General features: G+C 34.1%; 1 protein-coding gene across 2 annotated transcripts in view; it reads left to right on the top strand.

Annotated features, from left to right (window-relative positions):
- The window catches only part of MYPN (myopalladin), a 76,428-nt gene that overhangs the window by 4,758 nt on the left and 46,746 nt on the right, over positions 1-24,924 (top strand). For both annotated transcript variants that reach the window (XM_006915583.1, XM_006915582.1), the window contains one exon: positions 8,510-9,412. In XM_006915583.1, the coding sequence (XP_006915645.1) occupies positions 8,511-9,412 (902 nt within the window). In that variant the 5' untranslated portion in view covers position 8,510. The remainder of the gene's footprint in view (positions 1-8,509; positions 9,413-24,924) is intronic.

Raw genomic sequence — 24,924 nt, 5'->3', positions numbered from 1 at the left:
CCAGATACTATCCAGATTCTGGAAGTTTGTCTCAAATCCTGCTTATATAATATGGCTAATGCCATTGGAACTCATAATATTATGTTAAAACCCCAGTGGTCCATATATCTATAATTTAGAATACAGACCCGATAACATGTTTTCATTACAATATGCTTACGAAGGCATAGACTCAGAACTTTAATTCATGGACACAAGAAACAGAATGAGTTTTTATCAAAGCAGGGTTTTGGAATTCATAGAGATAATTTTTCAAATTTACTTTTGAAGAAATGGGACAGCAGGTAAGTCAGGTTTTATTATGAAAGGTCTTTAATGAAGTAAGATTAGTATAAGAAAAGGTGACCATTTTTAAATTTAAATTTTTTTCAACAGTTAATTCCTATATGTAAAAGGAGTAATGAACTCAGCTTACTAACCTAAAAATATAAGATGAAAGATACTGTTAACCCCCAAATAACTAGTTTCCTTCACTGACATTGAGATATGACAAAGGCATTGCTTGTCTCATGGTGTTACTGCCTATAACAAGACAAAAAAAAGTGAAAAAGTTTTCTTAATTAATTCCCTCTCCTAAGAGATAAAGAAGAATCAAGCACCAAGGAGATATTTTCTTAAATTTCTGTGCTGATTCATAGTTGAAAAGGAGTTTTTAAAACTACTAGAGCATTGAGATTTGCCTAAAGGGAACAATGCAAGTAAAGACAGAATAGTCTGTTTAGAAATTTAAGAATGTACTTTCAGTAGATATCTTTTTGGTGGGCATGACGATGAGTGCTATTATACCTGTGGTCACTAAAGAATCCTTAGAGTTCATACACAACCAGAGTCATCTTTACAAGATCTGTACAGGCTGCATGCTTAATAGATCTCCACTTGGAGTCACAATGTACTCCACACTTTGGGAGGGGCCCACTGAGCCTTCCCACCAAGTGTTTGAACTAGAACTAGACCTTGAGATCCTGCGCCTATTAGGGACACTTGCTCCTCTCCCATTCTAGCAAACATATTATGTCAATTTAATTAGGGGAGTTTCTGTTTTTTAAAACCTTAATCCCCAAAAAAAAAAAAAAAAAAAGACATAAATGTTAAGGGACTGAGGATAAAAACGGCAATCTTTTTTTCTTATTTAAAATGAATCTTTGAATTCATGGGGATTGACAAAGGTTTCTCATTTGGGATTTCCTATATAGCAGCTAAATTTATCATGAATGGTGAAAATTTGAGAGTGATATATAACCTCCCATACCTATCATTTTTGTGACCATCACCAAACACTTTTTTGGTCCTCGATTCCTGAAGTCTTTTTGCTTACCTTCCATTAGCCTTTCCATGGGTCGTGGAATTTACTTTTGCTTATTTCTTTGCTATCTCTCAGATTAAAGACTAATTTTGGGGTCTGGCTTTAACATCCGTTGCACTAGTGCTTTCTTACATGTTCATATTCTATATATGAAAACATGCGAATTATGTTTCATAGTAGCCAATCTCTTTTCCTCCCACTCAAACTAAATCTTTACTTTCTTTCCTACATTCCTTCCTTTACTAATTTGATTAAAACAATAACAAAAGAATAGTTTACTCACCTTTGACATATTATCTAAAAATCTTCTCATTCTTTAAATTCCTACCTTTAGGGAATGTCCCTAATGAAACGGATTCTCACTAATTCTCCTATTTATCACCTCTGTTCTGTCTTTTTATTTCAATATTCTCTTCTAATGGAGACATTTTATTTTATCTGCTGTTTTTCCTCTTTCAAAATGAAAGAGGAATTAAAAAATGGAACATATATCTATAGTGTTATTAACATATCTCCATATATCTCAAGTTCTTACGTGGATAATGCAATATATACTAATTTCTTAAATTACTAATGCCACTCACACTAAAATTAGACTAAAAATAAAACTAAGATGGAGATGGTCACTGTCATAGTGAAGGGAAGGGTACTGAGACAATAAAGAAGGATTTACCCCAAAGTGTATCCCATCTGCAGCCAAATTTTAAAAAGGTGATTTATACCCAACTCTCCCTATGTAATGGAACTAGTCCCTATGTAATGAGATTTGGTTCTTGGCCCAGCAAGTTTCTCCAAAAGAACTGATTTAAATACTTCTCTTGTATGACATCATGGGGTATAGAATGTAATACAAACAGGTCAATACCAGCATTAAAAAGAGGGAGCAAAGCTTAACTTTGTCAATTATTCTTCCCCCAACAAATATTCTAAGTGTAATAAATACACACCAACAGAAAAGGATTACCTTAAATTTGAATAATGTTCTGCATTTTTAAAGTGCTTTCACAAACAAGCCTATGAAGTAAGCAGAGTAGTTCTGTTCACCGTCAGTTTAGAGGCGAGTTACTTAAAGATGACTATCTTTTCTTATTCCATCTCCTTAAATAATTATTAAGTATTGTTGTGTTGACCTAACTAGACTGATTTTCTTTCAAATGTCTAAAGATACCACATAACCAGAAAACTTCAGTATTTGTGTGTGAATCCAAGCTACTTCATATTAGGTTTTGCCAATTCTCTGGCCAATACCCTAGTTTAAATATTCATATTATTACCAAAAGATGAGTTTATGTCACATGATATTTCCAACAATAAGGTCTTCTTACAGCCTACAAAAGAGCAGTTGGCATGTACGGTCATGTGCTGCTTAATGGGGATACGTTCTGAGAATGGGTTGTTAAGCAACTTCATTGTGCAAATGTCATAGAGTGTACTTTCCAAATCTGGGTAGGACAGACTTGATTGTGCTATACTTTATAAGACTGGCAGCACAGTAGGTTTGTTAACACCAGTATCACCAGAAACACATGAGTAATTGTAGTGTGAGCCCATTTCTTTTCGTAATGCAAGTGCTAACTTAAGCTTTGATTGCCCAGGCATCTACTTCAACTAAGGCTGTCTGGAACAAACACCTTGCCAATCTCAAGACTAGATAAAGAGCCAGGTCACCTTGTGCCGCTGAGATGCCTTTGTTTTAGAGATCTTGTTTGATTTCAGTGACTGACCATTGGGCTACTTGTTTTTTCTTCTTCTTGTGCTTTAAATTATAGCTCTTATATTTTAAATTCACCAATAAAGAGTGAGCCTGCAAAGCCTTAGGCCCTGACCCTTGACTCCAGTAAAAAGCCAAACCTCAGGCCCCCACTTGCTCTTTTTCTACCTGAGGACCACACTGTGTGCCCCCAGCATACTTTGCTCCAGGGCCTATAAGTAATAAACTTCTTTTTTCTTCAAAGTTTCCTAATGGTTAGCTAAGGGCATCATATATCATAATATGGACCACAAGGATCAGTCCAATTGTCACATTAATTTAGAAAGGGGATGAGTATTGGGAAGCTCAGGGGCCCAGGCGAGTACCCAGGCATTTATAGCCTATAGCATTGCTTTCGATAGGCTGAGAAGGCACAAAAAGATAATGCTTTGCACCAGGACTTTATGACACCATGACAGCAATGCCATCACTAAGCAACAGGAATGTTTCAGATCCATTGTAATCTTGTGGGACCATCATCAGATATGCAGTCCATCATTGACCAAAATGTTATTATGTGGCATATGACTGTATACCCAATGGTATCAAAACTAAGTTTTTTATAAAACAGACTCTTACATTTTTTTAGCAAGTTTTTAGGGAAGATCCTCCTTTCAGGAAATATTCTAAGGGAAAAAAGAGAGATATTTAGCAAAATAAAGGGCATTCAATAAGCTTTCTATGTGGCAAAATTAGTTTACATGATTTACTAAAGTCTGTCTTGATTATTTTTGCCATATTAATTATTGCATTTCCAACCTAGGACTATTTCACCAAAACCATGATCTGTTTTTAAGGGCAATTGCTCATTCTTATTTTGAAAGTGGCATAAAATCTAGGTTTCAATTTTTTAAGAAGCAGAAAGAGGAAACAAAGTCCAATGTCACTCTGAACACCTCAGATGAAATTTCTAAGAGAACTCAATTTCTTTTCCTGAAACCTGCTCCTGGCTCATCTCAATAAATCATTCCACCACTCACCTAGTTGCTCAAGCCATAAATTTTGGAGTCACTCTTGACTCTGCTTTTTCTTTCCTCTCCCACTTTCAATCCATCAGCAAATCATACTGGCTTTACTTTCAAAAAATACCTCAAATCTGACCATTTCTCACCATTTTCCACTGATAACCACTCATTGATCCAAGCCACCATTTGGTCTCTTGCATAGCATTTTTCAATAGTTTCCTACATGATCTTTTTGCTTCCACATTTGTCCACTTTAACTTGATTCTTTGCATAGCAACAGTGATCAAACTTTTTCAAAACCATGTCATCTGTTTCTAAAACTTTAAAATGGTTGCCCATTCACACGTTTAATAAAACTTAAAGTCCTTCCCATGGTCTGCAGGGTCTTACATGATCTAGCCCTATACCCTTGTGATTTTTCCTTCTACTCTTTTTCACTCACCTCCTGGCACACCGGGCTTGACTCAAACACAGCAAACATTCACTTCCCCTGGCTTTGACACTTACTACCTCCTCAGTCAGACACATTCTTCCTCCTAGGTGGTCACATGACTAACTTCTCCACTGCATCTGAAGCTTCACCTGACTTTCCAAGATAAAATAGCACACATTCCTTCCTCTCCCATCATTCTCTAGTCCCTTGCTCTACTTTATTTTTCTTCTTAACATTTATGTCTTTCCCACTAGAATGTCAGCTCCACAAGGACAGGAACTTTTGTCTCTTGTTCACTGCTGAATCCACAGAGCCTAGAACAGCATGTAGTAGATGCTCAATAAATATTTATTGGATGAATAAATGAAAGCTAGGGTATTTATAATAGCACTTGGACTTTTTTAAAGCACAAATTTTATAACAGATAGTTTTTAAATTAATGCTTAAAGTAGATATATCTTCATATTTCCTATTTTAGGTCATATTTACCAGTTTAACAATCTATATATATGCATTTGCGTCTGAGAACACTCTGAGATGGAATTGTTATTATTCCATTTGATAGATGAGGATAATTGAGCTTCAGATGCATTAAAGGTCTTACTCAAAAGATTGCAGAGGTATTTAATATCGGAGCTGGGATACAAACCCAGGTTTCTGATTATAATCAGATGTCCTTTGACACTTGTGGTATGAAAACAAAGCATAATTTCAGTCATTTTATCCACTATAAATAAATTTTCAATTGAAAATCACTTTGAAGTTATTTATATATTTATATATAAAATATGTTTATATTTTTTCTGTCTGTAAGTTTTCTTTGTAAATACAATTTCTAATTATCTTACTTTACCTTGCAATTAAAAAAATGATAAACAGCAATCAATTTAGCAGGAAATTCTAATGAACAAAAGAATTCAGCAGATATCTATTAATCACTTTCTATGTGCTGCATGTGTACAGAGATGATGGTGTATAAAAAAAAGTGAGGTAGACAGAAAGGTAAACAGGCAAGTTTATTATATTGTAGTAAAAATAAATGCCATGTTTGGGTAAGGACAGTGAGCTCTGGGAACGCATTGGAGAGGTACCTAACCTTGAGCAAAAAAGAAATCCCAGGGCAATGACTCACCTAAGAACTGAAGACCACGTGGGTCTTAGCCCAGTAAGGTAGCAAAGGAAGGTGGGGACAGGGAGCAGCCCAAGCAAAGAGAAAATGTACAGAGATCTGAGGCAGCAGTTTGTATTTCATGTGTTTCATGTATTTCAATAATAGATGATACTGAATTAACTACAAACTGAGAGTTCAGTTTCTCTTCAAAGTTTGTCTTTGGATCAAGTCACTGCACTAGTGTTACTTCTATTTCTTATCATGGTATGTGGCTATAGTTGTTAAATAATAATAATAATAGTAACAACCATTTATTGAATGTTTACCAAATGCCAAGCACATTTAATCATCACTTCAACCTATGAGATGGCTACTGTTATTATACTGCTTTACAGAAGAGTAAACTGAGGCTTATAGAAGTTAAGTAACTTTCTTTAGTTTATATAGCTATGAAGTGTCAGAACTGGGATATGAACTAGATCTAACTCCAAAGTGTTAAGTAATAAATACTACATTAAAATATTAAAGACATCCTTTACTTTGAATACCTAAAAGTTTTTTTATCATAGTAATTTCTCATGACTATAAGCATCAGAACAAGCATGCATTTACACACCAATTGGCTTTGGTCCTTTAAAAAATTTTTAAAAAAATATTGCAGAGAGTAATGATTACTTATATGAGTATTTTCTATCCTATCTCCACCATAAATATAAACCTTTTTAAAGTTCTTCAACATTAACATCACCGTTATCTAAGTATTGATTTTTACTAAAATCATTTGAGGGCCCATTATAGTGGCTGGCCTTGTTTTAAAAGCTTTGCTTTCAGGATATTATTAACCTTTACTCCCCTGAGAAATAGACATTGTCCATATTTTACAGATGAGGAATCCCAAACTCAAAGAAGTGGAGTAATTTTCTCAAAGTCACACAAATGCTAAGAGATAAAGCCAGAATTTGAAAACAGATCTGATTCCAAGACCAATCTTCATTCCATGTTGCCTCAAGATAAAATGCATATTAAAATAAAGAGTTAAAGACAAAGTTACGTTAAAACACAATATATAGTAATTTCTAAATAATAGAGAGGCCATCTTGACTTATAAAGCACTTAATTTTCTCCCTTACATTTAAATATACACAGAAACTCACACTAAGCTAATGAAATAGTTAATGCATAAATGAGAAGGATTTCCAATCAGAATATTAATTAAACCTTCATATAGTGTTTTGTGCCTGATTTCATATATCTTTAATAGCTCTTCTGCACAAATAAGACAAATTTTCTTTTGGGATATCAATTATGCTTCCATATACTATTTTGTATATCATTCACTGTTCTACAAAATTTTAAATAGCTTTATAATCTATTTAATGAGTATACCATAATTTAATTAACCAGTTTCTTATTGGACATGATTTCAATTTTTTAATATTACAATCTGTAAAGTGATAAATATCTTCATAGATAAATCTTTACATTCATCCAACACTTCAGCTTTTTCAATTAATTTTTTTTTAAGGTGCAATAGACTTCACCTAAACAAGTGGATTTAGTAGTGACAATCTCAGGCTGTGGTAAGCATGTGGAAAAATATTTTGTTGTAGGTGATCCTTTTAGCTATCTCTAATTGCCCTCTCAAGTTTGCTGCCTACTTTTCCAATTTAGAGGTTAGTTCTGAATAGCACTCTAAAAGTTTGAGAACTAGCACAGTTCTTAGGAAACCTTATTTGTGATATAAGTGAGGCTATCATATAAGGGAAAGGATCAACTGAAATTTTGTCATGGAATCTTAAAGGCAGAAAATATTTAAGAGATTACTTTCCTCTCCATCTTCTCAGCAGATAGTCGCCAAGAATGGTAGTCTTCATCTCCATTACCATCTCTGATTGATTGGTAGTGGCAGAAGGAGTGGAGTGTTAAGAAAGTCAAGGTCAATGGGAAGAGTACTGTAATCAGTTAGCTGCATCTTCAATGAGAGAGAGGAGTAACAGCCTATTGGTCACAAGTTTACCATCCCTCTAGTAAGTGTGTAAGTGAATAAATGGATATAATATTAATAATATAAAATTGGTTTGCATTACCAAAATCTCTACTCCAGGGGACTTTGAACTAAAGTTGTTGTACCATTTTATTAAGACTTTAAAATGTATTTATTTATTGAATTGGTAATGTATTCATATAATTAAAATTCAAAAGTCAGGAAAAGGTATGCAGTGAAAGTGTCCTGTCTTGCACCCCATTTCCCTGTCTCCCATATTCCCTCTTCACCAATGTTAGTTTAAAACTTAGGCTCTAACTCATATCTTTGTAGGGATTAAATTAACTATAACTTATTTGAAAAAGCTAAATCATTACAATTTCAAGAGCAGATTGAGCCTATAAACAACATTGAATTTAAACAACTTGACTCATCAAAAACAAAGAAACAAACAAACAAAAAGCATTATTTATTTTCATGAGCTAGATGAAGTTCATATTCTCACTAACTAGATGAGGTTATGTTGTCAATATCTTTTAATTTCTATTACTTTATTACATTCGAAATAAATGGGAAAGGAGGGAAAACAAATCTGTTTGTGTGTGAAAGCACTTTATAACTAAAAGCCCTATACAGATATTATTAAAATTATGTTTAGAAATTGTATTTAATTTTACTATAGTTGTAGCATAGCTTTCACAATTGAACTTGTATTTAAAGAGTTTAATAAAGTGGTAACATCCATGTTTTTATTTTCAATTTCAATAAAATCTCATTCAGTTCCTTTTCATTTTACAATTTGAGAATACTCTTTATAATAAATTTTGTAAAAGTATCAAAATTAGGCAATTTTTTTATTTCCAGCTTTAAGTTCTTAAAAATCCATCATGCTATAATAAACATAGACTTGTTATTTTCTAGAAATGATCCAAACTTCTTGTTATTATTATTATTTTGTGACAGCATGCAAGACGACAGCATAGAAGCTTCTACTTCCATTTCTCAGCTTCTAAGAGAGAGCTATTTAGCAGAAACTAGACATCGGGGAAACAATGAAAGGAGTCGAGCAGAGCCTTCCTCCAGCCCTTTCCATTTTGGTAGTTCTTCTGGAGCTGCTGAAGGAGGAGGAGGCCAAGATGAACTTCCAGATCTTTCAGCCTTTCTGAGCCAAGAAGAATTAGATGAAAGTGTCAACCTGGCAAGATTGGCCATCAATCATGATCCTTTGGAGAAAGCAGATGAAGCTCAAGCTAGAAAACGTCTTTCTTCTGATCAGATGAAACATTCACCCAAATCAAGTTTCGACCCTAACTTCTGCCAGGATAACTCCCAAAGTTCTACAAGCTCTAAAGAGAGCCCCCAGGAAGCCAAAAGGCCACAGTATAGTTCTGAAGCCCAGTCCAAAAAAGTATTTTTAAATAAGGCTGCCGATTTCATTGAAGAGCTGTCCTCCCTTTTCAAAGCCCATAGCTCCAAAAGGATTAGACCTCGTGCCTGCAAAAACCACAAGAGTAAACTGGAATCTCAAAACAAAGTTACGCAGGAAAATAGCTCCAGTTTCTCAGCTCTATCAGAAAGAAGAGAAAGATCTTCTGTTCCCATCCCTATCCCTGCAGATACTAGGGATAATGAAGTGAATCATGCCCTTGAACAGCAGGAAGCTAAGCGGCGTGAAGCTGAGCAGGCTGCCAATGAGACAGCTGGTGGAGATACCACCCCGGGGTCTTCACCTTCATCTTTGTACTATGAAGAACCTCTGGGACAACCTCCCCGGTTCACTCAAAAATTACGGAGCAGAGAAGTTCCAGAAGGAACCAGAGTACAGTTGGATTGCATAGTGGTAGGAATTCCGCCTCCTCAAGTAAGGTAAAGATGTGCCATTAATAAAGTTTAGTAATTGCTTTCCATCTACCATAATTCTCCTAAGTTTATCTTTTAAGTAAGTGATTTCGAAAATTGAAAAAAGGTTACAGTCTAAAACAGCACTGGGTCTACGGCCATGCTGGATCAAGCTGGATTCCGTTTGATCTTGAAAGCTAAGCCTGGTTAGTACTTGGATGGGAGACCACTTAGGAAGATCAGATGCTGTAGGCGTAAAAAATTTAAAAAATAAAGGATTGTAAGCTGACAAGGTCCTTGCAATCTGTGAGGTCAACTAAATCAATCAATCAATCAATTAGCACTGGAACAATGGACTAGTGGTTATCAGAGGGTAAGGGAGCGGGGAGGGGAGAGGTAGATGGAGGGGGAAAAAAGAAAAAAATTTAAAGCATTTCCTCAATTAAAAAAATAAATTAAGACATGGTTCTATAGTGTAGCGTTAGCACATCTGCTTTACACGCAGAAGATCCTAGGTTCACGTCCCAGAAGGTCCTGGGTTCATGCCACAGTGGAGCCACAGTCCGTGGTCTACAGCCATGCCACCCTGAACATGCCTGATGTCTGATCTTGGAAGCTAAGCAGGGTTGGGCCTCATTAGCGCTTGGATGAAAGACCACCTAGGAAGACCAGGTGCTGTAGGCATAAATAATAATAATAAACAAAATAAATAAATTTTAAAAATTTAAATCATTTCTTCGATTAAAAAATAAATAAATAAAAATAAAACAGCAGTGCCCAATAAAAATATATTAGCCACATACACAATCTAAAATTTTCTAGTAGCCATATTTTTAAAAAGTAAAAAGAACCGAGTAAAATTAATTTTTAAAATGTGTTATTTAACTAATATTTTAAAAACATTATCATTTCAACATTTAATTAATAAGCTGTATTAATATGCTATCTTACTATCTTTTTGTCATACTGGGGCTTCAAAATCTAGTGTGAATTCTACACTTCCATCTCAATTTGGCTGCTAAATTTTCCTAGGAAATACTTAATCTGCATTTAGATTTCATAAAATTTATAGTTGAAAAGTAGATTGTTGTTCTGAACATACTTAAAATTTTTGTAATAATTGAATTGAATATCAGTTTTTTTAATTTAAATTAATTAGAATTAAAATAATTTAAAATTCAGTTCCTAAGTTGTACTAGCGACATTTCAAGTGCCCAATATGTATCAGACATCACAGGTCTACAGGCTGAAGCTTAAAAAAAGATATTTATGATCTCTACTCAATGAATACCTGTGATATTTTTTTCAGTTTTAAAGAAAGCCAAATAATAGAGTAAACGCTGATAGAATAAAGATATAATAAGGTCATGGCTAAGGTCAACTTAGAGATTCATTTTACAGGTATTTTATTTACTATATAAACTTTACTATATAAATTTTTGATATCAGCTTAATGAATACTATTCTCTCTAATATCCAAGTCTTTCTCTAATATGATGGATGAGTATAGAGAATATTCATTTTTTATGTGCCTACCAATCAGCTTTTCTGTGAAACAAATGAAGCTTAAGCTTCAGGGCTCCTCATTTCATAAGCTATATCTAATTTTGTGTTCTAATTTTATTTTTTTGTGTGGTCCTTCAACGTTTAAGAGCTTTAGATTCCATGAAACATGGATCCAGCTATAGCCCGAGGGTGACATTTGCTACTTCTAATACTATAATGTAATAAATATGTGAAGAACATATTTTGAGTATATTACTTTAGTAGAGCACTGCTGGTATTTAGAGTCTTGTAAGAGTTACTTTACCTTCCTAATCACCTAATTACTACTAGAATATGACTTCATTACTATTAAACACTTATTCAAGGTATGGAAGCAGGGCCTCATCTTTTTCTTACAGAATATTGATACTTAGGATAGTAATAGTATTAGTATTAATATTTTCATTAATATATACATATTGATTCAAGGGATTCTAGTCCAAAGACATATTCACATATTGAATTTTGCTTTTCAAAGTCAATATAAGGCAATATTAAGTATTATTTCTACAATAGCATATACTTACTATTTGGTTACCTAAATGACCTCCTTGAGGACAGGTGTTCTGTTGTTTTTTTATGTTTATATCTTGAGCACCAAACACAGCTTCTGACCTATAGTTTTTATTGAGAAATGCTGAGTAAACTAATGCATAAAGAAACAGGAAAACGAGAAACTCAACTTAGATTTAAATTAGGATTTAAGACAGTTGACTTAAGATATAGCAAAGGGTTATAACTGAATAACACAGGGCAGTGTCTACTCTTCTACTCTAAGCATGCCTGATGACACTCCCTGGGACTCTGGTCAGTAATACTGGCAAGATGTCATTACAGCACCATGATGGATATCACTCAGTGGCATTTGGTGAATCTAAGTAAGCTGGTGAGCACTCAAGTTATAGTACACACACAAAGCTGACTTAGATTAGTCTTATGCAATCCACTAATTTCCAGACATAGACTGGACTAACAACATAAATTAGCAGGTCATTCAGCATTGATCTCCTCCTTTCTTGACCACAACAATCTCAGATATAAAAAAACAATTCAGTGCTCCCATGAGAAAAATCAACCAGGAAGAATGATAAGGTCCCATTCCCCAGAAAACAAAGTAATATAGTGGTCACTCAAAAACTACTTAGTTAACCAATTATAAATTTTCACATTTAAAAGTGAAAAAAAAAGTACACAACTTCCATGAAGCAACACTAATTTTTTCTGAGAAGAATTTCTTTAGTGATTTGGTGCCAGGAAATTAGTAGGTATTCACTAAATATTTTCTGAATGAATTAGTACTTAATTTCATGAGTGCAATTATATTAAGAAAACATTTAAAATTTTCCAGATAGACTACTAGCTGTCATTATTTTTCAAAGCATAGAATTTACATAACTTTAATAAACAAGCAAATATTTACTTAGCTTTTACTATGTGCTCAGCACTATGATCAATGCGGTGACAGAGACAATATAAATATTTGCCCTGCCCTCAAGGAGCTTGCCATCCAGTTAAAGAAATTATCGTAATTTTTATGATACCAACCATAAGAATTATCTGGCTTCAGAGACTGGATGGAGGACTAGAAAGGTCAAAGAAGTCTTCAGAGACATAAGGGGTTTTAAGTTGAGCTTTGAATGATAGAGGTAGAAATTTAATCACTCATTCATTCATTTATTCATTCAACAAATACCTGCTGAGTTACCAAAGTGACTCACCAGGAGTACAAACCAATTGTTAGTTATTTGAGGTCAGGGACCTTGTTTTAAACCAAGTCTAAAACTATTCTGGGAAGGTAGCTCACAATCTAATAGAACCATCATACAAACATGTAATTAAAATATTGCAATATTATTTAATAAGGGCTATAATAGAAGTATGTATAGGGTGCAATGGCAACTCAAAGAAAGATGTGATTCCTTTGCCTGGAGTACAGAATAAAATAAGAGTTAACACAAAAGATGCCTCTTTAGTTTGAGTAGACTGAGGATGCAAGAAGCAAGTGCAAAGGCACAGAGATAAGTGTTTTCAGGAAACTGCAAACACTTGGCTATGTGAAGAACATGGGATAACAGGTAAGGAAAGATGAGGGAAAAAATTGAAGAAGTAGGCAGAGGGATGGGTTGTTTTAAACCAGGTCAACTTAACATGTTCATATGAAGGTACAGAGGCTGGAATTGTAATAATATTTTTATGTGACAGGGAGGAGACTGACCTAACTGGAAAGAAGTGTGGAGCCAAATGATTTTGAGCTTGAAAGTCAAGCAGAATAGACTTGGTTTCAAAACCACTGGAAACCATTTAAGGTTGTGCATAAGGAAGTAACAATATGAAAGGGAGTGTTTAAGTAGAATTAATCTGGAAGAATGAGTTAGGCTGGAAATGAATAGAGCTGTGAGTCACTTAGGAAGCTCTGGAAGTTATCCCAGGCATTGAATGCTCTGATTAAGCTGGGCTAGGGGCAGTGGGAAAGCAGAGAAAAGATGAGTGAGCAATATTTTGGAGAAAGCTGAACTTGGTGACTAACTAGCTAGGAAGAATGAGTAAAAAAATTACTCCACAAGTTTGAAGCTGGGCACCTGAGAGAACGACGGGGTCACTGGCAAAGACTGAGAAAATGAAAGAGGTGGCTGATTTATGGAGGAGGTTCATGACTTGAGTGTGAGAGGATAAAGGGAACATATCCAACAGGCTGTCAGAAATGCAGGACTGAAGGTCAAACAAGAAGGCAGTGGAACTGGGGACGGTCCAAGAAATGACCTGGATGCTGAAAAAAGTTTGACACAATATCTCTGTAATTACAAAAGGACTAAAAATACAGGTAATACTTGGAATTAACTTCTAGTAGTGCTAGACTGGAGTAGTGTTTTTCCACCTTCTTTAGCAGTAACGCCTCCACCCATGTTTCTCCTCACGGTAAATCTGTTAAGTGTTACTGAATACATACTTCACACACACACACACACACACACACACACACACAAGCGCGCGCACGCACTTTTCTTAAAGATAAAATTTTCTTAAAAGATAAAATTAGTGCTTTTAGGATAGAGGAGGGTTGGGTGGGGACAGCCTGCAGCCCTACCTACCTCCTCACCATGGAAACTCCTAAGACATCTCTATAGAACCCAGGAGCAGATTTTAGTCCAGAGGATTTCTTTAAAAACTCGTTAAAATAACTCATTAAAATAACAGTGAGACATTTTGGGTTGCCAAGTGGGTATACCACAATCAATACAAGAAGAATTTTTGCTATTTTTGCAAGAAAATATAACTAGTCTTCCTGGCAGCTGAGGTCTAACTTTCTATCTACTGCCCCTGTGTATAATCAGTATTTTACCTATGTTCTTGTAAGCCTAGTTGATCAATTTGAAAAATCACTTTTGCGTATCTTTGTTGATTTCCAAATTAATTGGGTGGAAATTCTTTTGTTTTGTAGGGGTGGGCTCCTATAACACTAACATTTTTGAAAGCTTGTTGATCTTGAATGTAATTTCATTGGAGGAGTTGTCTTAGAAAATGAAATACATTCATGTGTTACCCACAGATGAAAGCGTCTGCAAGAATTCACAGCAAATGGCCATGATCCCTTTTTGTATCCTGACTCCAAATTCTTTTCCTAGGAATGTACAGCTGGGTCACACTAAGTTTGTTTGCTTATGAAAACCTTCTGAAGCAGCACAAATTTACCTTTTATAAATGTCAATGCCTGCTTTGGCTGTTAAATTTTGCTATTGCTACTTCTAGACCTATGCCTTCAAGTATTGTGCCAAGGAAATAAATTAGTTATAAAATATATATATATGTTAAATGATGTAGAGAAATTCTTTAAAATATTATAAGTAACTATATGTATGATTATAATGTAAAATTATGTAAATATTTTAAAATATTACATTATATAGGAGCTTTTTCTTCTTCTTTTTGGGATCTAGATACATTCATTCATTGATTTATCCAGCAAATATAAAGTGCCAATTATGTGTCATGTACTGTCATAGGCACTAAGATTAAATCAGCAAACAAGAAAAATTCCTTGCCTTCATGGAGCTTAAAGTCTAGTAAAGAACACAGACAATAAATAAAATTTCCACAAATAATTCTATAATTATAATTATAATAAATATTATAAACAAGGATGCATAGAGCAAAAAAATCAAACCTCGTGAGATTAGGAAAGGTTTTCCTGAAAAGTGACATTTAAGCTGAGACATAAAAATGACTAAGAGTTAGCCCAGAAAAGTGGAGTATGGGGAAATTGTTGCAGAGTGAGGGAATAGCAAATCTGAAGCCCTTGAGGCAACAAGACAACTGTTGACTTAAAGGAATTGAAGAAAGTGGTATCACTAGAACTTAAAGAATGAGGAGGAAATGGTTTGAGATAAGTCCAAAGAGGGAGTCAGAGCCTAGATTTTGAGAGACTCTGAGAACAAGCTACTAAAAGTAGGTCAGCATTACCTGGGACCTTGAAATGTAAATTCATGGGTTTCACCTTGGACCTACTGATTCAGGATCTCTAGGGGTGAAGCCTATACATCTATATTTTAATAACCTGCTGTTTCTGTGCAGAGCATTTTTGCAATTTTTCAGAGACCTTCTAATCAAGAGGGACACCTCTCTGCTCCATTTCTTGAGCCAGATATTGCAATCTCCTGTAAACATTTTAGCACCTGCTCCTCAGTTTCTCACAAGACTGAACACCTCTCACAGACTCTTTCTGTTGTAGTCAACCTACAGTAGCAGGTGGTTCTTTGAGGTGGGATTTGTTTTGAAATGAAAAAGCAGGCTAATTTATGGCCCTAAGCAATATTGGTATAGAAATTCTTACAGGTAAAAATGAAAAAAATCCTGGATTTACATAAAAATAACCCAAGGTGGGGAGAAGAGGAGAATATAAAAGAAACGCATTTGCCATTTATTAATAATTTGTTGACGCTAAGTGATGTGTGCATGGGGTTCATTACAGCAATCTCTCTACTTCGTGTATGTTTGAAAATTTCCATAATAAAATTTTTTTAATAAAAATGTTAGTAAGTTTTACGTTTTAAAATTTTCATGTATGTGAAATCATAATGTATATATTCTGCTACTTGAATTTTTTTCCTAAAAAAGTACATATCTATGTCGTTGCATACAGCTCTAATTCACTAGTTTTCATTACTATATAGTAGTTAACTGTAAAGCTAGAGGACTGTGTTATTAATGTACACTTGGGTTGTTTCCAGTTTTTTCCTAATATAAACAATGTTATTATAAACATTTTAATATATTCTCCTGGTACATGAGTCTAGGCATGAAATTGCTAGCAGAGTATGTACAACCTCAACTTTATAATAATAACAAATTATTTTCCAAAGGAATTGTTTCAATTTACATTCCCACCAACATTATATAAGAGTTCTGGTTGTTCTACATCATTGCCAATATAAATATTATAAGATTTTTAAAATTTTTGCCAGTCTGATGGGTATGAAGTATTGTTATAATTTTAATTTTTGTTCCTATAGTTACTAACAAGTTGAGAATTTTAAAAAATACGTTTATTGGCCATTCAGTGTTCATTTTCTATGAAAGATCTGTTTATATCTTTCACTCATTTTTCTGTCAGTTTTTTCTTCTTTTCTTAGTGATTTGTAAGACTCTAAAAAATATGATTAGGATTCTAATCATGTAACATGTGTGGTGAAAAATATCCTCTCCCAATTTGATTTATCTTTTTATATTCTCTAAGGTATCTTTTGATAATTAGCTACTCTTAATTTTAGTATCAAATTAATTAATTTTTCTTTTATACTTTTGGTTTTTATAGTTCATGTCTAGCTTAAAAATTTTTTCTTAATCTCAAAGTCATAAAGATATTTTTGTATATTGTCTTCTAAAAGTTTTATAATTTTTCCTTTCACATTTAAGCTTTTCGTACATCTAAAGTTGATTTTCATGTGTGGTGTAGGGCAGGGACCCCTTTTTAGGTTGGATAACCAGTTGTTCTAGTTTATTAAAAAGTACGTCTTTTCCTCACTGATCTATAGTGCCAACTTCATCCTAAATCAATATTCCACAAATATGTGAGTCTAGTTCTAGGCTCTCTGTTCTTTTCCTTGGCTTATTTATCACATTACAATAGATTTTCATAGTTCTTGATTTCCGCTTTTTTCATTTCAAGGATTTAAGACTCTTCTTGACATTTTGCTCTGCAATGTAAATTTTAGAACCATCTTGTCAAATTCCAAAAATCTTTTAAAAATCTTTTCAGATTTTCAGAATTGCATTGAACTAGTAGATTGATTCAGGGAGAATTTGACATCTTTAAAATATTGAGGCCTTATAGTCAGATGTATTTCTCCATCTATTTAGCTGTTCTTTAATGTCTTTCAATAAAGATTTCTAATTTTTTCTTTAAATCTTATAAATCTTTAATTAGATTTATTCATAGGCACCTCATTTTTATGCTATTATAAACAGTTTTTTGAAAAATTACATTCTATATTGGTTACGTATAGAAATGCAATTAACTTTGTATATTGCTTTTCTAACAAACAACTTTGATACATTCATGAAGATTTATCTATAAATTTTGGGGGGGTTCTTCCTTTCTAATCCTATATATTATATTTCATTTTCTTGCCTTGAGCTGGCTAAGCCCTCTGGTACATGTTGAATAGAAATGGTGATACTGGATACTATGATCTTGTTTATGATCTTAAAGGGAATGACTTCCATTAATTGCCAACATGTAGGATTTTGTTGTAAGTACCTTCTGTTTAGGAAGGTTAAGATTTTTTTAAAAATCATGAATGAACATTAAATTTTGTCAAACATATTTTCTGCATCTACAATTATTACATAATTTTTCTCCCTTTACTCTGTTAATGTGGTACAAATAATATTCATTTTATAATATTAAGCAAAACTTGAATTCTTGAGATAAAGTCAACACCATGAAAGAGGCTCCAGATTAAATAAATGGAATAATTTATTCTGAAAGATTAATGTAGCAAACAGAAGAAAGGGAGAAATATATTTTAAAATATATAACACTGTAAAGATTCAAGTAGATTGCATCAACAACAAAACTAGAACATTTAGTACGTTCATTTGCTCATTCATTCATTCAACAATAATTTATTCAGCACTCACTGTGCATCAGGAACTATTCCAGGCACTTGGGATTCATCAGTAAATAAAGCAAAATTTCCTGCCATATTTTGTTCTAGATGAGAAGGAAATAGACAATAAACAGTAAATTTAATAAAGAAGTAAATTATGTAATAATTTAGTTATAAGTACTATGAGAAAAAGAAAAAGTAAGAATTCTAGAAGGAAAAAATAAGTTTCTAGTCAGCCCTGCCCAAAGTATTCATTCCTTTAAATAATTATTTTAAGAATTATTCTCATGTTCACATTTATTCATCTTTTTGTTGTGTCTAAAATTGGCTATGTGGTAAGGAGTAGTCTTGGTGATTTTATATTAGCCAACTGCTTATGTTTTTCTTAAGTTATCAAGAAGCTACCTCCTGGAAGAACTAACTTTTAATATAATTTAAAATATAAACAAATCTTTCCTACTTGTACCCCCACACTCCCATGAGTGGAATATAACCAATTAGATATGAAAATTTATTTGTTAATTGAGTAACAGTCAAACACCAAACAGTGTCATGAAATCCAATATATCTTTGAGTTCTGTTAGAAAATGTCTATTATTATCTTATTGTCCGATATACTCCAGTTGCCCTTTGTATATAGTCACTCTGATGCATGGAAAGAGCTGAAGATGTCAGTAATTAAATATTAGCTCTTTCAGGCCTTACTCTTCACTTAAGAGATCAGTCATTGTTAGATGAAGATGATTATAGACAATCAAGGAAAGATCTTTTCTAGACACCAAGCCTTCTTGAAAAATGAAAACGAAATAGACTTGAGGCTATTATAATCCTGATTTAAATTCACTCATTTAACATTTATGCAACAAACATTTTTTTAGAGCAGCTATGATGTGTCATATCTGGCTAGGAGCCAGATAAACAAGTGGTAAACAAAACAAACATGATAATCTCTGCCCTGTGGTGTTTATTGCTTTGAAAGAGATAGTAAACAAATAAACCTACAAATAAATATATAGTTAGAAGTGATAAATAGGTTCTGTAAAGGAAATGAACATGGTATTAAGAGAGGGAACAATAAGAGGTGGGACAAGGACGCTGCAAGGACTGGAGCAGGGCTAAAGAAAGGCTCTGAGTAATCATTCTTTTAATGAACATCATTACTCGTGAGTCAGAATAACACATTCAAATTACATTTCGAAGTTGTTAATGTGCTAAAACAATGAGTCATAATATTTATCTAAGCCATATTCTAGATAAAAAGGTAACCTAACAGCAGAATGGTAATATGCAACCCAAAAGCCCAGTTAAATCTAAAAATGTGTCTCTTCAGTGTCTTCATTCCTAGGTTAGGTAGCTAGACAAATTAGCAGATCTGGCAAGCTATCTATCCTTAGTGCATTAAAGGTGAGTTCTTTATCATCTGGATCTGCCCCATTTCCCCAGATCACTGACTCATTTCTGCTGAGCCATGAATCACTGCCATTCTGTAAGCGTCATGAGGATTTGGCATTCTAAAAACATGTAGCTGGGCCAGGGCATTTCTATGAAAGCATTCCCTAACATGGATAGACGTTTGAAGAGAGTACATTTTCTTTCTTACCCTCAAAAGGCTTTAGGGTAGCCGGGTAAATTTTAATACCTTTAGAGAAGGCATCCTGACCAGTGCATTTCTGAGTGGGTCACGGGTGTTAAAGTCAGAGTAACAGTTACTGATTGTTCTCTGGGGCTGGCTGAAGCCATCCTGGCCATCTGAGTAAGGACAAAAACCCTTCTGGTGGGGAATTTGGGTATTTGAATCATAGATGTTCCCATTCTCATTTTAGTAAGGAAGAGAAACATTATCTAGAGAAATGAGATAACTTTGTAATGTTTATTTTACATAAGGGAAAGTACTTATTTGTTTTGAAATCGTTACATATATTTGTTTTATCAAATTAATACAGATACATTGCATTAAAAATCAAATCGTATTAAAAAATGGAGCACTTTCTTATTTTTTGCAGTTTCCTATTTATTTATCTGTAGATTTCTAAAAAATATGCCAACAGTTCTCAAACTTTTTTTTTTCAGGACCACCTTACAATCTTAAAAGTTATTAAGGCCCAAAAGAGGTTTTGTCTATGTGAGTTATAACTATCATATTAGATTAAAAGTAGATTAATTAAAACTGAGAAAGTTTCAAATAGTTATTTACTTATTCATTTTTAAATAACAATAATAAACATGCTAACAAGTAACTTTATGAAAAATAGCTGTATTTTCAAAAAAATTTAGTGAGAAGAGTGGCATTGTTTTACATTTTTTGCAAATCTCTTTAATGTCTGGCTTTATAGAAGACAGCTGGAATTTCATATTTACTTCTGCATTCAGTTTGTTGCAATATGTTGTTTGAGTTGAAGTAAATTTTAAAAATCCAGCCTTAAAAAAAATCCAGCCTTATATAGATATATAGTTGGAAACAGGAGGAATATTTTAATAACCTTTTCAGATAATGTGGCTATTCTTTTTAACACTACATCAAAATTTAAGTAGCTGTAGTTTCTTAAAGGTTAGTTGCAATGTGAAACCTGAAACCATACCCATGAAATTTTATACCCTGCTATACTAAAACTCTTTGTTTGTCTTAAACTTTGAATAGATAATATCACCCATTGGTGATTTAAGAAATGAGTAATGCAGATCTTCCAAATTTTGACACATTATTATATGACATTTTTTTTAAAATCACATTTGTTAATATCATCACTGATTTCATCAAAAATTCTTTAAGTATTGAGAAGCTCTAAACTTACTGTGGGAGATACAGGTTTTCCAAAGCTCTAATTTTTCCTTTGAAACTCAAATTTTTTTATTGGCAACAAATGTTTTCAGCTTTTTAAATTTGAACCGACAGGTTTATTTCCTTTGTTTTTGAGACAACGACTGCTGAATACCAAAGTCTAAATAACCATAATTTGTCAGTTGCTCTCTCAAGTTAAAATACTCTTTCATGCATTAAGTGCCTAATTCAACGAAAAACAAAAAAGTCATACAAGTGCCCTTCCATAGCCATCAAAAATGCTTTGTGCTACTTCCCATTTCACCACCCAGAATGTAAAAAAGATGTGGACTCAAGAGTGATATTTAATAAAAGTAATAATTTTTACTGCTTCATTGATGATTCTTAAAGTAAAACTAAATTTTTAAAAACTGAGAATGTGGTAGTGAAGAACACAATGACTGCTAGTTAATTTTGACAGTACCTTAATTTGTGCTGCTAAATCACCTGCAGTTTTTACCCACTGTGCTTTTGCACCATCAGTGTATATGTCAACACAGTGAAAAGGCAAATAATATCTTAGTATTATATGAAAATAGTTTTGTCTTCACAGAAAGTGAACTATACTTTGAGAATCACTGTAGTATGCTTAGTCCACTACTGCTTGCTATGCTGTTAGCTATTTTCAATTGACTTCCTGTTCCAGAAGATGTAGATTTAGCACGCCTTTAGCACTAAACCAGCATCTCTTTGTTCCTTCCATCATTGCCTCAATATAATCATAGCACACTGTTGTTTAAAAAATTCTTTAATGTTTATCTTTTTGTTACTATGTACGTATTATTCACTGCTAAGTCCAGTAGGCTAAAATGAATGTTTCCTTGCTTGTACAACTTTTTATTTTGACCTGGAGTTGATTACTCTCTTGTTTTTTTATGTGCTTGTTTCTGTGGTCACATCAAGATTTGTCTCAATTATATAATATATTTGTAAAACATCTCCTAAATATTCTGTTCCATGCAGTTAAGTCATCAGGCCTATTTGTTTTTCCCTAGATAAATCCTTCCTGAAGTCCTTCTTATTCTTTCTCCAATATGGAGTATCTGCTCACACAGCCAACAGCTCAGCTGCTATTCTGGGGCATGCTGTAACTGCTCAGAAGAGAGGATGTGACCTACTCTAGGGAACTAAATGCTCATTTTCCAAACTTGAAATCAGTTACCCTGTTTTAAGTTCCATGTCTCCTGCATGTTAGTGTGTTTCCACATCCCCAAACTCATATCTCCAGATCCTGAAACTTGCTGGGGTTCTGATGTGCAAATTGGCTTCTTTCACTGACATCCCCAAAAGACACTTAGTTTTCAGATTTTTCAACTCTCCTGGCTCTTCAGTCTGCTTTCTATGTTCTAAAAGTTTTTGAGGTCTCAGGTCTGCTGTCATCTTCCTTCCCATTCTTTTGGTCTTTGTGTTCTTATGCCTTTTTAAAATTCCTTCATTCTCATTCTAGGGGCATTTTAGGAGGGCAGTAAAAATAAACACATGTGCTCAATATGTCACATTTGACTGGATACTCACTATTTGTATTTAGAACTACACATGCTCTAAGAGTTTGTTCATACAAGCTTCCTGGGGTCTTGTTGAGATTTATGCTTTGGGAAATATGTAAACCCATTTCAGCAGCTGCATGTACTGCAGCTGCCACAGATCAAAAGCTGGCATACGATTTGATGAAGCAAATAACAAAGTACTTACAAAATATTAACTATTAATTCTTCCCATCATTTGGTCTTTCACCAAATCCAACACATATTTTCTAAGTATCTACCACATGCCAGGGCACTGTTGTAAGTACTGGGGTTATATTGGTGAAAAAGACTGATAAGGTTCTCTGATTAACTTGACAATGCATGGAAAGAACAAACAGTAACAAAGTAAATAGGTATATGAGATAATTTCAGATGATAAGTGCTGTGAAGATAACAAAAAGGGTAATATAATAGAGTACCTGAGGATTGGGAGTTGGGAGGCTATGTTAGGAAAGGTCAGGGAAGACCTCTCTGAGGAGGTGATGTCTGAACTGAGGTCTGACTGATGAGAAGGATCTATCCTGGTAAAATTCTAGGGGAAGAAGATTTCAGGAAGTACAAAAATGCTAACATGGAGAATAGCTTAATGCGTTCACAGAAAGAGAAAGACTAACGTGATTAGAACTTGGTAAAGGGAGAATGGTAGGAGAAGGGACCCAGAAGTCAGGGCCAGATAGGCAGATTTGGATGTTTTCCTAAATAGCGGTGGTCATTGAAACTAGGGATGAGATAAGACGGCCAAAAGAATGATGATGCTGCAAGAACATATAAGGTACTGCTCCTACCTTCGAAGAATTTACAATCTAGTGAAATTGGTAAGACAAGACAAATTCCCAAAATAGTAAAAAAAGACGATGTATAATCAATCTTTGCTTGACATAGTACAAGTTGTTAAAAATTGAAGTTAGAAACAGTAACAATCATTGAACTGATGGTAAAGATATTTTGTGTAGGAGGTGATATCGGAACCAAACTGATTGTAAGTTATATTTGTAGTAGCTTAAAGGCAGAGGAAGAGAATCTCAGGTAGAGAGAAAAACATGAACAGACTTGAATGTAGAGGTGAATATGACATATTTATGGAACAGTAAGGAAAAGCTGGTCTGTTTGTTGGGTAGTAGTTGAATAGACGAGCTTTCTTAAATATGCTTTAGAATCCTGCTTTAAAAATGGTAGGTGGGGGGATTAAAGCACTGAGTGGTTAGATCTGAAATTCCGATAAAAACCAGCAATTGCCAGGACTCCTTAATTTTTGGCATTGAATGGTGTTAACACCTCCCTATCTAATTACTTTTTATTACGATGTTAATTAATAATTATTATTTCCAAAAAAAATGAAAGCAATATAAAAAGGAATACACTGAGATATCTTATTCTTATCATGTCTTCATCCATTTTGTTTCCGCTCACCTCCAATCAAGTAGTCACTTTTGATCTTCATTTCATTCTTTTCTGTTTTCTTTATGCAGATGCAAACAACATCAATATATCTTATTTCTTGCCCTCTGCGTTAGTTTCCTAGGGCCACTAGAACAAAGAACCACAACTTAGTTGGCTTAACCCATTTTCCCTTTGCCCTGAGAATATTCTCCAGTGGTGCTTGCGGCTGCAGCATTTACCCTGAGATAACTTGGGGATTACAGTCCTAATCTTACCCCCAAAGTTTGCCATGAAATATCTTGCTTTTATTATTATTTTTGCATTGCATTATGTTTCCATCGATAGTCTTTGGAAACAAATGACATCACTCTATTTATAGCAGCAGTTCCCAACCTTTTTGGCACCAGAGACCCATGCTCCTATGAGAATCTAATGCCTGATGATCTGAAGTGGAGCTGAGGCGGTGATGCTAGCACTGGGGAGCAGCTGCAAATACACGTGAAGCTTGTCTTGCTGGCCCACTGCTCAATACCTGCTGTGCCCCCGATACTGGTCTGCAATGGGGGTTGGGGACCCCTGATTTATAGCATTCTGTTTTTAGTAGTGATATTTCCATTTACAGAATATAGTAATTATTGACCACCGAAAATGTCAAATACTAGAAAGCGTAGCATTCCTACGCATGACGTTAACATCATTCTCGATCAGTTAGCTGAAGATTCATTCGATGAAACCAATTTATGTATATACATTTCTGCTACATTAGGATTAGAGACAAGTTTTGTTTAGAAATAACTCCAAAAACAGTTTTATTTTTTACATTGAAAATTAAATTAACGCTGGCGGTAAGCCGCATTTTTTTTTTTTCTAAACTGGAAATGGGTTAAGCAACAGAAATGTACTGTCTCACAGTTCTAAAGGTTAGAAGTCTGAAATCTAAGTATCACTGGGCAATGCTCCCTCTGAGACTCTGGGTAGACTCTTTCTTTGCCTCTTCTAGCTTCTGGTGGTGGCTGTCAATCTTCGGCGTTCTTTGTCTTGCAGCTACTTCACTCCAATCTCTGCCTCTGTCATCACATGTCATTTTCCCTGTGTGTCTCTGTTGCTACATGGGCTTTTCCCCTTTTTAAGGAAGCCCCATTCATATTGGATTAGAGTCTACCC

This window comes from Pteropus alecto, unplaced genomic scaffold, assembly GCF_000325575.1.
Source record: "Pteropus alecto unplaced genomic scaffold, ASM32557v1 scaffold155, whole genome shotgun sequence".
NCBI lineage: Eukaryota > Metazoa > Chordata > Mammalia > Chiroptera > Pteropodidae > Pteropus > Pteropus alecto.
The sequence above is the reverse complement of the archived record's forward strand: the minus strand, read 5'-3'. Positions and strand labels throughout refer to the sequence as shown.